The sequence below is a fragment of the Stomoxys calcitrans genome, chromosome 4 (genome assembly GCF_963082655.1).
Source record: "Stomoxys calcitrans chromosome 4, idStoCalc2.1, whole genome shotgun sequence".
NCBI lineage: Eukaryota > Metazoa > Arthropoda > Insecta > Diptera > Muscidae > Stomoxys > Stomoxys calcitrans.
The window spans coordinates 105413909-105428579 of record NC_081555.1 but is presented as its reverse complement, the minus strand read 5'-3'; the positions used below and the strand labels follow the sequence as shown (position 1 = coordinate 105428579).

The 14671-nt window shown below is 40.9% G+C and overlaps 2 protein-coding genes across 2 annotated transcripts; both read left to right on the top strand.

Annotated features, from left to right (window-relative positions):
* The first annotated feature begins 2170 nt into the window (after positions 1-2170).
* LOC106090723 (lectin subunit alpha-like) lies at positions 2171-5091 on the top strand. The gene is made up of 3 exons (XM_013257006.2): positions 2171-2281; positions 2363-2474; positions 4763-5091. The coding sequence occupies exons 1-3, from the start codon at positions 2171-2173 to the stop codon at positions 5011-5013; spliced, it is 474 nt and encodes a 157-aa protein (XP_013112460.1). The 3' UTR covers positions 5014-5091.
* Positions 5092-12828: 7737 nt separating this feature from the next.
* On the top strand, positions 12829-13712 carry LOC106090721 (lectin subunit alpha-like). Its single transcript, XM_059367902.1, has 3 exons — positions 12829-12967; positions 13050-13165; positions 13254-13712. The coding sequence occupies exons 1-3, from the start codon at positions 12857-12859 to the stop codon at positions 13627-13629; spliced, it is 603 nt and encodes a 200-aa protein (XP_059223885.1). The 5' UTR covers positions 12829-12856; the 3' UTR covers positions 13630-13712.
* The last annotated feature ends 959 nt before the right edge of the window (positions 13713-14671 follow it).

Below are 14671 nucleotides of genomic sequence, written 5' to 3'. Positions count from 1 at the left end.
CCTTCGGCATCCTTCTTTAATTTAGCCCAGATCGGTCCAGACTTGAATATAGCTGTCATATAGACCGATCGCTCGATTTAATGTTTAGGGCATGACCGTGAAAGGCACATTTATAATCCGGTTTCGGTGAAATTTGATACATCTGTGTCGTATATGGTTCAGATCGGTCTATATTTGGATTTGGCTACCAAAAAGATAAATATTTTGTTCTACAAAATTGAACAATGACTTGTATTGGGTTGCCTAAAAAGTACTTGCGGATTTTTTAAGAGAAAGTAAATGTATTTTTAATAAATTTTTTTGTTACATATTTTTAATAAACATTTTGTTCGATAACCTTTTGCCATCTTCCTGGCAAATTTTGTATTCCACGCTCATAGAACTTCTGGCCTTTATCTGCAAAAAACTGAACCAAGTGCGATTTTATAGCCTCATCATTGCCGAAAGTTATACTATTTAAGGAGTTCTGCATGGTGCAAGATCAGGGCTATATGGTGGATACATCAAAAGTTCCCAGCCAAGCTCACTCAGTTTTTGGCGAGTGACCAAAGATGTGTGCGGTCTAGCGTTGTCCTGGTGGAATATGACACCTTTACGATTGACCAATTCTGGTCGCTTCTTCTTAATGGCTGTATTCAATTTGTCCAATTGTTGACAGTAAACATCCGAATTAATCGTTTGGTTCCTTGGAAGGAGCTCAAAATATACCACACCCTTCCAATCCCACCAAACAGACAGTATAACCTTCTTTTGGTGGATATCAGCCTTTGAAGTGGTTTGAGCTGGTTCACCATGCTTGGACCATGATCGTTTTCGACTAACGCTGTTGTAAACAATGCATTTTTCATCTTCAGTTATGATTCGTTTTAAAAACGGATCAAATTCATTGCGTTTAAGGTGCATATCACAAGCGTTGATTCGGTTTGTTAAATGAATTTCTTTCAATACATGTGGTACCCATATTAAAATTGACGCCAAACAAACAAATGTAAACAAAATTTCGCGCACTTTTTTTCTAAAGCAAGCTAAAAGTAACAGCTGATAACTGACAGAAGAAAGAATGCAATTACAGAGTCACAAGCCGTTGAAAAAATTTGTCAACTATATTACTACTATATTACCGACAATTACTTTTTGGGCAACCCATACTTATTAGATCACTTAATGTCCGTGTCGAATTTGGTTAATTTTTCGGTATAGCTGCTATGGGAGAATAAATTATACATTTTTCACAGGATTATGCCGAAAGATGATTTTACATATATACCCGAGGTGGTGGGTATCTAAAGTTAGGCCCGGCCGAACTTAACGCCTTTTTAGTTGTTTTAATATACAAATAAATTTAATTTATTTTTGATGAAACCAAAACTTTGCAATTCAGTTTTGCACATGACTGTTCAATTTAGTATTGTTTTTCATTGCAATAAAGGGTGATTCAAGATAAAAGTTTCGTTTTTAAGTTGTTAAAAAAACGGTATGTAGATGTGTGATAGGAAAATTAGCAAGTCGGTAGAAATCTGTCTTTTTTAAATGAATGAAGTTATCTTTACCGAATTGGAATGGGAATAGCTGAGGTATCAACCAGATGAAATGTAAAATTTTAGTACACTGGTTTTATATATGGGCCACATTTGGAGATTATACTTTTTTTTCATTTGGTACAATGAATGTTGAAATGACGATTTTAACGATATTCGTTGTTAACGACATATAACATAAGTATATTACTCTGAAGTATTTCAAACCCTGCTATTCTACCATCGCAATTTCTCATACTGCAGTACAACAGATAGTATGACAATCTTGTGGGGAGAATTATTAGGCCTTGAAACTTTTAACCCAAAAGCATTTTTTAGCCAATATCGTTCTTTTTATCTCATAACAGATAGCATTTGTTTTAATTATGATGGTACCACTTGAGTATTGTATCCATTGAATTTTTTATTCACACCATTGGGATGCATTCTTCATGTATACTATCTTCTTCATAAAAAAGACATATTTCTCAAATGGAGATATACCCCTTTTTTGAGGAGTTTAACAAAACATTATTATTGATAAGATTGGTTCCACGAACTTTGAATGCATAATTAAGGTTTCTTCGACGATATAAAAACGCTTGAAGAAAATTTCGATGATTTAGTACTTGTTGTATATTTGATACATACCAATGTTGGCAAAAAGCTTTGTTCTGTTTGTAGGGCTGTTTCAATTGGCTTCGGCAGCTTATTGGTATAAGGCAAATGATGGAAATGAGTATTTCATTGAAGCTTCGACCAATGTAAGTATTCAAAAAATAAAATGTCATCTGATTAAAATACTTTGTTCTTCTTATTTCCCATACCTTTGTTTTAAATTTCAGTACAATTGGCTTCAGGCAATGGATCAATGCTCCAGACAAGGATTACAGCTTGTCACAATTGACCATCCATCAAAGAATGCGGCTCTAACAACACTTTTGCGTTCAATTTTTAGTAAGTATAGTGAAAACTGAGAAATTATTTGGAAGCATTTTTTCGAAACTGGAAACTATTTGAATCAATTATCAACCCAGTCATCACCATATACATGGGTTTATGATCGTCGAGCCTTTGAGATGTGTATGTCTGCGTTTTCCGCCTGTTTGTATGTTCGGTGCTCGTCTATCAGTTAAAATTTCGCTACAACTTCGGGATCATATAACAACACTTTTTTATAGGTGACAGTTTATGCTTTGGATGGAGGACGTTCTGATGGAGTACCCATAGAAGTGCTGAAATAAATAACTGAAACAAGGCCGGGCATACACCTAAGTTTTTATAACAGACGTATTACAGAATGTGTTTTTCAAAAATGTTGGAAAGAAAAAAGTTAGTACTTATAAGCAAGGGAAAGGGAGATGTGCTAGCACCTGGTAAAAAACTTGAAAGACTCATAAAGCCGGGACTGGAAGAAGCTATAATCATTGAAAGAGGGTCTAACACAAGGCAACTCGTCTTCTATCCAAGAAGATCAAATGTGGGTGCACTAAACGAAGTTGTCCATGAGGTTCTACGTGCATGGAAGAAGAACTATCAAAGCAGTGCAATCATATTTCTAGCTACCCTCGAAGTAAAGAATGCTTTTAACAGCCTTAGATGGAATGATGTGATAAACGCCCATCAAAGAATGTTTGAAATACCAGCGATAAAGTCAAAAGTAGAATCAAGGTCCTTAAGTCACTTTCCGGCAGCACTTGGGGTGCTGACAAAAAAAACCTTGTTAACCATGTACAAACAATTTGCCGGTCTGTGGTAAGTTATACAGCGCCAATGTGGCCTCGTCATCTCTGTGACACGCAGTGGAATAATATTCAGATCTGTCAGAATGTCGCTCTGTGAACTGCGACGGGCTGTCTCCTCAGTTCTCACGGCGGAAACCTCCATCAGTATACAAATATCCTACCCGTGCGAAGACTTAACTACATGGTGCCCAAGCAATATCTTCTGGGATGTTATCGCAGGGTCCACCCAAATCATTATCATAGATATGCAACCATCGCCCAGAGGCCTCAAGGCGGATGTACATGATCTAGAGTGTGAGTTTCAGCACTACAAGAGAGAACCTCTAAATCAAGCGGGGTCGAGATAACATTCATGCAGACACGGTAGAAAGTGCGGTGAATAGCTACGGGGTGAATGTGGTCCTTGGAGAACGACCGCCTCTCATTGCACTTGAAGAAATTGAAGAAATAGAAGTTCCAAGCTCAATTACATTCCGGCAGACGCAGCCGCCTCAACTCCAACAGAGCAATAATTGATGTCAACGTGCAGAATGTGTGCCCCGATTGTGACCTGCGACCACACGACACACGTCATCTGTGTGTCCTTGCTCTTATAGGAGTTGCGTCGGCCGGATCGTAAATGCCAAACCCACTTGACTCGGACCCAGATCCTTCTGGACATACGCCACCATAGTCGCAGAGTTCCAGGATCTGAATATTCAACAAAATCAAGCAGACGAAAAATAGAACACAACACACCGCTACAACAACAACAATCGCAGCACAGGGTAGCTGTGACCACCTCACAGACTGGGACATTGAGGTCCGATCTGTGTGGGATTCATTGATGTCCGGAGAGGCTTTTCTGGGAGTCACCGATCTGTGTGGGATTCATTGCTGTCCGGAGAAGCTTTTCTGCGAGTCACAGTGCGCGTCCACAGGTTGCAAATAGTGGAATCCTCCATACGGGGTAGTTGCAAAGGCAGTCGCGGGCAATCAGAGATTTCGAGCGGAGAGTCTCAGCGAGAGGCCGGGCGGCTTAGGCAATATTTGCAAATTTTGCCCACGAACATTCCATTAAGGAACGGAGGCAAACTTCTCACATATCATTGAGTGCAGTCCGACTCAAGTTTAAGCTCAATGATAAGGGGCCTCCTTTTTATAACCGAGTCCGAACACCTCTTTGTAATTCCTCTTAATTCTCTTATAATTGTTGACATTTGTTTGAATTTTATCAAGATTGGCTATAATTAAGATATGTCTCCCACATGTATGTATTGCTCGATTTACACTTATGGGGGCGTAGTCATTACAATTTTGCATGGATTCGCCTGAACAACAACAACCAACAACCTTATATGGCTCCAATGGCTTGATACCGGGCAAAGTACCTGTCAAATGCAATCCATGAGGGAGGGTGTATAAGATTCGGTCCGGCTGAACTTGGCATGCTTTTACTTGTTTTCTAATTGTTTATATATGTCTAACAATACCCCTACAATAGCATCCTTTTAATTTCAGATAGTTCACCGGATTTGTGGATAGGTCACCATGATGAATTCAATACAAAGAGCGATAAATATCGCTCTTGGTACACTCCTTATACCGGTTCATCGATTTCCTTTAGCTACTGGGGCAATCATCAGCCAGACAATACAAACGGCGGAGAACACTGTGCGCATATATTTCGTAAGGCTGATTTCAAATGGAACGATGGAAGATGTGAGGCTAAGTTTGGTTTTATATGTGAGAGACCCCACCAGAGCCGTTGAAGCCATTGATCCATTGGCTGCGGACACATAAATGATATAGCGAACATGTACGTGAAACTATGCCCAAATTTTTGAAAATCCAAGAAAAATTAAACAAAATTAATTCAAATTTTATGTTTTCATGTATTTAGTTATTGATTTAAATTGAAATGTTTCAGAATTAAGGAGCATTTATTAGCTGTAGCTATAGTGGTTCCCATAGGACCATATTATACCCTCCACCATAGGATAGGGGTATACTAATATCGCCATTTCGTTTGTAACACATCGAAATATTAGTGAAAGGCCCCATATGGTATGTATACTCTTAATGACATTTTAAGACCATATAGCGATGTCCGTCCGTCTGTGGAAAGCACGTTAATTTTCGAAGGAGTAAAACTAGGTGTTTGAAATTTTGCACAAATACTTCCTATTAGTGTGGGTCGGTTGGGATATTCGGCCCGGCCGAACTTAGCACGCTTTTACTTGTTTAGATAAAGATTTCATCGGGGATCGGGGGTGTCAACTTTGGGCTTGTCTAACTAGATATGGTGGTTTTAAAGTCACTTAAAACTAGAAAAAATTTCATCAAATCCGTGCAAAATTATAATAACATCGGCTCAGTCGATCAGTCGATCGATGTACTTATCTTATGATTCGGACATGTAGACCTACAGAGACAATGTAAAACCCAAACAAGTACCAAGTACCAAGGATAGGCTAAAGTCGGGCGCAGATATATACTATGATGGCCTTTGGTTATTTAAAGGTGCCAAAAAACTTGCCTTGTCATATCGAGAAGCATAGGAGCTCAGTATTTAAACAAGAGCCGGTGCCGCCCGGCCTCTCACTGAGACTCCCCACTCGAAATAGCTGATTGTTCGCGGCTGCAGTTGCAGCTACTCCTTATACGAAGTATTTCACTATCCGCAACCTATGAACGCGGTTGGTAGCTCTTAGATGATTACTTAGTCCATAGTAGCATCTGTTTGGCAGTGTTATTATTCGCTTTATCTCAAAACTGGTGTCATTCGTTTCGGCAACAGCGGTTCCGAGGTAGATAAAGTGACTGACTGTCTCAAAGTTGTGGTTCCCAACTTTCTCCATTTTCTTTATCTGCGCGGTTGTATTACAAGGCGTTTTGGGAGTTGAAACCATCCATTGCGTCTTATCTCCATTTACTGCCAGACCCATTTCACTGACTCTCTTTCGATTCTTTCAAAGGCTGCAAGTACTATTCCCGGTGACCGACCTATGATGTAGCCTGTGTGTGAATAGTGTGTCGTATCTATTTACATCTGCTTCTCGTATAATCTTCTCCAACAGGATATTAAAAAAATCACACGATAGGCTGTCTCCTTGTCTGAAACCTCGTTTGGTATTAAATGGTTCGGAGAGATTCCTATTCCTATTCTTACTGAGAAACGCATATCAGCAAGTGTCATCCTGCAGAGTTTTATTAATTTCGCTCAAAGAGTATGGCAAGATCGGATACAAATCTCAGGATTTAAGGTTTTGGGCCAAAGGTTAGGTAAGGTAAGGTTTAAGTGCCAGTCTGCCATCAGACCAATTCAGACGTTTTCGCCCATTGTGATACCACAAGAACAGAAGAAGGGAGATGCCTTCTAGTTCCTACAGTTGAAGCATCCAGATCGCTTTAAAAACCCCAACAACTTGCGAATATCGGCTACATCAGACAGGTTCTCATAGAAATGAGAACCATAAGTGAAACTCCTTCTGACTGCTAGTGCGGGATACACACACAGAAGGTGTTCTAGCACCTAAAGTCGTTGCTCACAATCTTCGGTCCGTCAGCGTGTTTTCCGATAAGACTATGACCTGTCATGACGGACACAATGACTGAGCGGTAGACCTCTTCAAGTCTAGATTAGCCACATAGTTTTGGAATGCTCACAGTCCCCTCTTTGTGACCATCTATCATTCGTTTTCCTTCGGGTCTGGTCCTGAAAACTTAGCTTAAATGTCGCTAGAGTCATACCCACAGTTTCCAGTATCCCTGAAATGTGAAGGGTAGTTCCTAGTCTCGTAAGCTCATCCGCTTTACAATTCCCTGGGATATCTCTGTGGACCAGCACCCAGAACATTTGAATTTTGAACTGTTCAGCCATTTCGTTGAGAGATCTGCGACAGTCGTGGCCGTTTTTGTGTTCAGAAATACATTCTCCAGGGATTTAATGGCTGTCTGGATCTCCGCTTGATACACACTGCAGTGCTCGGATGTTAGGCTCCTTGATGGCTCTGTTGGTCAAGATTTGGATGTAGGCTCTATACATACCGATCTCCCGATTTAAGATTTTATTCCCATAAAAGGTGAATATATATTAATCGATTTCGCTGAAATTAAGCACAATGTGTTCTATAAGGCCCTTTGACATTCGTACCGGTTATGGTCAAAATAGGCCTATATGTAGATATAGATGTCATATATACCGATCTAACCTCTTAGGACCATAAAAGCACGTTTATAACTCGATTTCGATGAAACTTGGCACTATGAGCTGTATTAGGCCCTTCGATATTCGTGTTCAATATGGCCTAGACGTAACCTTTTCAACCTTGCCTACCGAGCGGGAGTCGGAAGGTTGCGAACGTTCAGCCAATACCCAAGAGGGGTGAGGCAAACAACCTTGCGAATTGTCGGCCAATTGCGATATGCTCCGCTCTCCCCAAAGCTATGGAGAGCATGGTTAATCACCATCTTATGAGGTATTTAGAGTCAAATGGCCTTCTTAGCGACCAACAGTATGGGTTTCGGAGAAATCGCTCTACGGGCGACCTCATGGCACTTCTGTCGGAACGTTGCAGTCGCTCAATCCACCAGTTTGGTGAGAGTAAGTTTGTGGCTCTGGATATCTCCAAGGCATTTGATAGGATCTGGCACGGTGCACTATTATCAAAGCTTGTCGCATTTGGTGTCGGTAATGGCTTCGTTTGATTTATTTCGGGCTTTCTCAGAGATCGCACTATACGAGTCGTGTAGATGGGTTCTCATCCAATGAGTATAAATTGACAGCAGGTGTACCCCAGGGCTCTGTTCTTTCTCTTTCTCTTTCTCCTTCTCTTTTTCTTATTTTCATCAACGATCTGTTGAGTCAGACATCGAATCCGGTCTACTTATTTGCGGATGACAGTAATCTCTGCCATTCATACTCATTCGACCATAGGCCGAGTCTTCGAGAGGTTGAGGACAAGAGGCGGGTTATGGATGATACATTCTGCCAGGAATTGCTGGCCAATTCTGAGTGGGGTCGAATGAATTGAGAAGATTTTAATGCATGGAAGACTCAGTGCTGCTTATTGTCACAAAAATGATTCGCTGGCCCATTACTATCATCTTTGTCTATTAACGGTTAAGATGTTGAGCAATCAGAAGCTCTTGATGTTCTGGGCATGAAAATACAAAGTGATATCCGTTGGTCTAAACATGTATTTGAACTGTCGAAAGTAGCATTCAAGTGTTTAGGCTTCCTTAAACGGTGTAAGAATTACTTCACTCCATTTGATCTTCTTAACATCTACACCACTTTCATAAGGCCGAAAATGGAGTACAACTCACCAGTATGGGCTGGAGCTTCAAAATCATCCCTGGAGCTAGTGGACCATGTACAGAGGAGAGCGATGGCGTTGATTGGGGACAGTAGGGTATCCAACTCTATTGCCCCCCTTGAACATCATCGCAATACGGGTTGTTTGGTGCTGTTCTATCGGTACTTTCATGGTGCGTGTTCGTCTGATATTCGTCTTCTTAGTCCTGATGTAAGGATGTTTGTCACGGATACAAGACATTCCAGGAACTCACACCCGTTTGTAATTGATTGGCCAGCGGACCCCACAATGCATTATAGAGAGAGTTCTTATTTCGCCCGAACCGTTCGTATGTGAAATCGACATCCGGCTAATATTTTTCCCACCCACTATGACATCCAGAGATTTAAGACAAATGTAAATAAACACTACTTCCTTTTCTCCCCCTCTAATTCCTAATTTCCTTTCGCCAACGCAATGCACTGCATTCATAGGGGACATCCCCTGCGTGTTGGTTGCTGAACTATGCCTATTGAAAATAAAACTCCAGTAAATATGGCAGCTTCCCAATTCGTCACGCTGTCCACTGCTTTGCAAATTAAGTACATGAAAGACTTTCGTAAACGAGCAAAATTTTCCTCAACGGTTAATTCTTAGAATCGGAAGGTTTGAAGTACAGGTGCTAAGCAACACCCCTTAGCTACGCTATTGTATAAAGCTCCAACAGTATGTTGATTATAAAAATATGCAACGGAGAAGAGACAGTGTACGGAAATAGGCCAAAATAACTGGCAGCTTACATTCGTGGAGGTTGCAATTAGTTTTTTTTTTATCGATTCAGAGTAATAGTCAAGTCAAAAGGATGTCAAATCGATCAAAAGTGAAAGGATGCTGAAATTTAGGTTATATTCACAGATCTTCCCATATTTTCCTTAGTTGTTAGCACTTCGTCAGCTTACCTGTTATAGACCGACAACGGTCAAATTTATACCTCTGACCCTTAATTATTACTGTTGAATAAAAATATGTAGTACCATCTTTATGCCAGCCTACGATTTTTTTAGTCCACCTGTTATCGCACAATTTTAATGTCATAGTTGGATATGCGGTAAAGGTACATAAAATTTATTAGCTTTCGCAACATGTCCCATATATTATGGATTTTTCCTAGAATTTGCCAACATAGTTTAAAAAAGTAGTTTTTTATGGTAGGTATATAAAAAAGATAAAAACGAATCGGTTTTACTAAGAAAACATTTGAATTTTTCACTAGAATTGTAAATAATTTATTGAGCTTTTTTTATACCCACCATAGGATAGGGGTGTATACTAGGCTAGTCATTCCATTTGTTGAGTGTCAAGCGTGGTAAGGCCGGTACTTATATATATTATAGAGGCGTTTTTGCAATGAATTCTATATAAGTACGACATACCAACGTACGGCCCTTGAAGCCTTCACTCCTAAAAGTATCCGATGGGATTTCCATCTAGAATCGAAACGCGCCATATTATGGTTGGTGTTGTGTTATCTACTGGCTTTACTTTCCCATTGCATAATTCTTCGATCAAAAGAGGAACAAAATGAGGCCTTCAAAATTTTGATTGATACTGATTTTAGCATAGAATTAGTTTGAGTAAAAGCATGCTAAGTTCGGCCGGGCCGAATCTTGGGCACCCACCACCATGGATTCTGCTAAAATATGGGAGCTTTTTCTGGTTATAGGCCGAATTGGACCGTATTTGGTATAGTTGTTGAGACGCATAACATAAAATTGCAGCCAAATCGGTTGGCCTCAAGAATCAAATCAGGGTTAGACCAATTTGGACCGCACAGTTGTTGAGTGTCATAACAGAACACTATGTCGGCCAAATCGCATGGAAATTGAGGCTTCCAGGGGCTCAAGAAGTCAAACCGGGAGATCGGCTTATATGGGAGCTATATCAGGTTATACACCCATTAGGACTGTACTTGGGGTCTTAGAACAATATTTCGAGGTGTTACAAACGGAATGACTAGATTAGTATATTATGGCAATTGTACTGTCCGTAAAGATGTTCACACTTGACGTCCTTGCATTAGCACCACATCCCCTCTAGCATTTAGTGATCGCCCGGATATTCGCCTGCAGGACCGTATAATGGTCAGGCACTCTAAAACAGATCTCAGTTCCTGGGTTCTCAGTGTAAACCCTGAGACCCACTCTGTGCTCTACCTTTGATCCATCCGTGTAACATGAACTTCTAGATGGCAACTCTAGCGTCCCGTCAATCCAAGACTGTGCCGCTGGCAGCAGTGCCTCGCACTCGACATCAAGGTTCATCTCAGGTATCCGATCGGAAACATCTTCCCTTTCCTCCTGGAAAGATCTCCTGGATCTTCTCCTGCAGGACCGTATTATGGTCAGGCAGTCTAAAACAGTTCTCGGCCCCAGGCCCACTCTGTCCCTTAGCTTTAATCCATTCATGTAACATGATCTTCCAGATGGCAATACTAGGGTCCCCTCAATCGAAGGGGCGGCAGTGTCTCGCACTCGACCTTAAGGTTCATCTTAGGTATCCAATCAGAAACTTCCTTCCTTCCAGGTTTTCTATCCTAGCATCGATTATACCGCGATGGTATAGCTGCTCCCATCCTCAATCCATTCTCCCATAGCCGCAGTGGCTGCCTCATACTTAATCTGTATGTTTATGGGTCGAATATCTAGAATAGTCTCCACTGCCCTAGTGGGCGTGGACCTCATCGCTCCGTCTATGCCAAGACACATGTTCTCTGAACCTGTTGTATGGTCCTTATGTTGCACTTTTTCTCCATAGCAGTCCACCAAACTACTGAGGCGTAGGTAAGGTCTAATCACGCTCCTGTAGAACCAGTGGACTATCCTAGAATTCAGGCCTCATTTCGAACCTACGGCCCGTCTACATCGTGCCCAACTTCTGTGAGCCCTTTCAGTAAGCTCCTGAATGTGACACTTCCAATTCAGTTACCTGTCCAAGATCTCATCTAAGTATTTGGCCTTGTCAGATATGGAAATCGTCTTATTGAGGAAACGTGGTGCGTCAAATTGGCCCACCTTCGTCTTCCTCGTGAACAGGCATATTTCAGTCCTCTCTGGGTTAACATTGAGACCTCTGGGTTTAGCCCAGTCATATGCAATATGCAAGAACTTTTCGGCCCTTCTGCATGACTGGTTTGGATCTTACCCCTTAGAAGTATTATAATATTTATAATAAGGTTCACATCCCTCCTCGGTCATATATGGTGGTCACCCATAGGAGTGACACCTGTTCCTTAGCACGTGGTTTATCCAGTCCTAAGGACCGGTTCCACCCGGTACTGGTCTAAGGATTGAATCAGTGTGTCGGTCCACACATTGTTAAAAGCCCTCTCGATGTCAATACATCGAAGGATTCTTCCATTTTATGCACAATCTGGTGCAGGACAGTCTCCACCGACCATCTCTTGACCTAGGCATGCTGTTTGTATTTTGGCAGTTAGCTGGATGTCCTACTCTTTGTCATGGTGTTCACAATATGTTTCATGGTTTTGTGTAGAAAGGTCGCAAGGCTTAAAGGTCTGTAGGCTTTTGGTGTCGCATAATTTGCCTTTCCGGGCTTGGGTATAAATAACACCCTTGCCACCTGCCAGGCTTTGGGAGTATATGCAAGTCCCAGGCACGCTGTTTAAATATTGGCCAGGAAGGGCGCCAGATAGTCTGCCTCTTCCTGTAGTAACGCCGGAAATATTCCATCAAGTTCGGGTGGTTTGGCACAGTTATTGGAAGTCATAACAAAACATTTCTTGCAAAATTTCAGCCAAATTGGATAAGAATTGCGCTCTCTAGTGGCTCAAGAAGTCAAGATTCAAGATCGGTTTATGTGGCAGCTATATCAGCTTATGAACTGATTTGTTTCGGTCCATCCATCTGTTTATTAGCTCATATGTCAATCAGTTCGTATACTAGTCTCCTCGTCCATGTTAAGATGCCTAGGAAAAAAAGTGTTCAAGTAACTTGGCGAATGCGATTTATGGTGGAGGGCATAAAAGATTCGGCCCAGCCGAACTTAATGCGCTCTTAATTGTTTTATGTTAAAAGGCAAAAACTTGGGTGTAGCATTACCATAAGGCTATCAAACTCAAAGAAGATTCCGCACTGATTCCGTAGCTCCATATATCATTGATAATATTTGTTCCATTTGCGGTGATTAAGTATTCAACACGCTCGTATCTTTCTGCAGCAAGCCTCTTGGCTTCATATAAAAGTTGACGAATGTGCCTAAAAAGAAATCATTTTCAATTTATCAAAGCTAGTATCTCATGTTGGCGAAAGGTTTTGTTTTATTCGTGGCACTGTTCCAATTGGCTTCGGCAGCCTATTGGTATACGGCTGGCGATGGGAATCATTATTTAATCGAAGGAGCCACAAATGTAAGTTTTATTATTCTTTTAAAAATATTCAAATCATTAACAACAATTATTAATAGAGGTAATTTGCTTTTTTTAATTTTAGTACAATTGGCTGCAGGCCTTTGATCAATGCGCCCGCCAGGGTTTGCAACTTGCAGTCGTTGATAATGCATCAAAAAATTCGGCTTTGACTGCACTTTTGCGTTTGGTATTTGGTAGGTACAGTAATAGGATTTAAATCCATGCTACATTAGTTGTTTGTAATTAAATTTCGTTAAGCAAATCATCTCTGCTCATTTATAGGTAGTTCACCTGATTTATGGATCGGCCATCATGATGAATTCAATACAAAGGTTGACAAAAATCGCTTATGGTTCTCCCCCTTTAGTGGTCTACCGATTTCCTTTAGTAACTGGGCCTCTATTCAGCCCGATAACAACAATCAAAACGAACACTGTGTGCAAATATCTCGCGTTATGAACTACCAATGGAATGATGCATTTTGTGAACATAAGTTTGGCTTCATTTGTGAACATTCTCCTCGTTCCCAGATTTCTGTAGCTCGTGAAAGTACTCAAGAAAATGTCAATGAATTCATTGAGTACGCCGGCAGTGAGGTAGATAAGGGGCAAGATCCTCCAAAAGTATTAACGGAAATTTTAAAAATCCCCCCTATGAATTAATCAGTAAACAAATGCATAAGAAAATGTGTCCTCAAAACAGAAGTTGCAATAAAGTGCAACTTTCTATTCCCATCACCATACAGTGGTTCCAAACAATTCAAGCCTGAAATTAATTCTAAAGATTTCAAATAAATAAATATATATTCTTAATTTCTATATTATTCATTTGGTTCATCTTGGCGTTTTAATTCGCAACACCGTAGAATGATGGGGCATACTAATCTACTCACTCCGTTTGTAAGGCCTCGAAATATGGATCTGAGACCCTATAAAGTGTATATCTGCTTGATCTTCTTGACATTTTGTGTCGATCTATTCATGTCCGTCCGTCTGTAGACACCTTGCATCAAATTCTTTCTCTCGATACCCAATTGCCCCAATTGGTAGATATGCCCTGCTGAGGGGTTTTGGGGGGTGGGGAGGCCCCCCAGACACCAAGGAGTAAATTTTTCTACACATTTGAACTTTACTTATAAATACCTTTCATATAATATCCATATTGTCCCTATTGGTAAATATGTCCTAACGGGGGGTTCTGGGGGTGAGGAGGCGCCTGAGACACCAAGGAATACATATTTATATCAGATTTGTACTCCACTTATTAACACCTTTTATTTGATACCTATATTGCCAAAAGCGGTAAAAGTATCCTATTGGGTGGTGTTTTTGGGGCTGGGGTAGACTCCGACACTTAGGGTGAAATTTGTATGCCAAGTTCGTACTCCACTCTTAAATACCTTTCATTTGATACCCATATTGTCCCAATCGGTGAACATGTCCGTTCGGGTGAGTTTTGAGATGGGGCCCCCCCCTCCCACGTTATTTGACCTCAACATGTTATGCCAATTTCGTGTTGTTGGGATATCATACGGTGAAAAATTTCGCATAAATCGTTGCACCCATCTCAAAGAAGTGGCGTTTTTGAAAAATTGGGTAAAGGGGAGGGTCTGGCCCCTTCGGATATCAACAAATTTAGTACCCCTTTTTCCCTGGGGGGTCAAACTTTACCACCTGCGAAAATCGGTTCAGCCGTTTTTGAGTC

What these genes read in the sequence shown, in the direction of transcription:
- LOC106090723 (XM_013257006.2), top strand. Translation starts at nt 2,171, where the DNA reads ATGTTGGCAAAAAGCTTTGTTCTGTTTGTAGGGCTGTTTCAATTGGCT. An exon ending in TCATTGAAGCTTCGACCAAT is followed by an intron (nt 2,282 to 2,362) that starts GTAAGTATTCAA and finishes TTTAAATTTCAG; the next exon opens with TACAATTGGCTTCAGGCAAT. An exon ending in ACTTTTGCGTTCAATTTTTA is followed by an intron (nt 2,475 to 4,762) that starts GTAAGTATAGTG and finishes TTTTAATTTCAG; the next exon opens with ATAGTTCACCGGATTTGTGG.
- LOC106090721 (XM_059367902.1), top strand. Translation starts at nt 12,857, where the DNA reads ATGTTGGCGAAAGGTTTTGTTTTATTCGTGGCACTGTTCCAATTGGCT. An exon ending in TAATCGAAGGAGCCACAAAT is followed by an intron (nt 12,968 to 13,049) that starts GTAAGTTTTATT and finishes TTTTAATTTTAG; the next exon opens with TACAATTGGCTGCAGGCCTT. An exon ending in TTGCGTTTGGTATTTGGTAG is followed by an intron (nt 13,166 to 13,253) that starts GTACAGTAATAG and finishes ATTTATAGGTAG; the next exon opens with TTCACCTGATTTATGGATCG.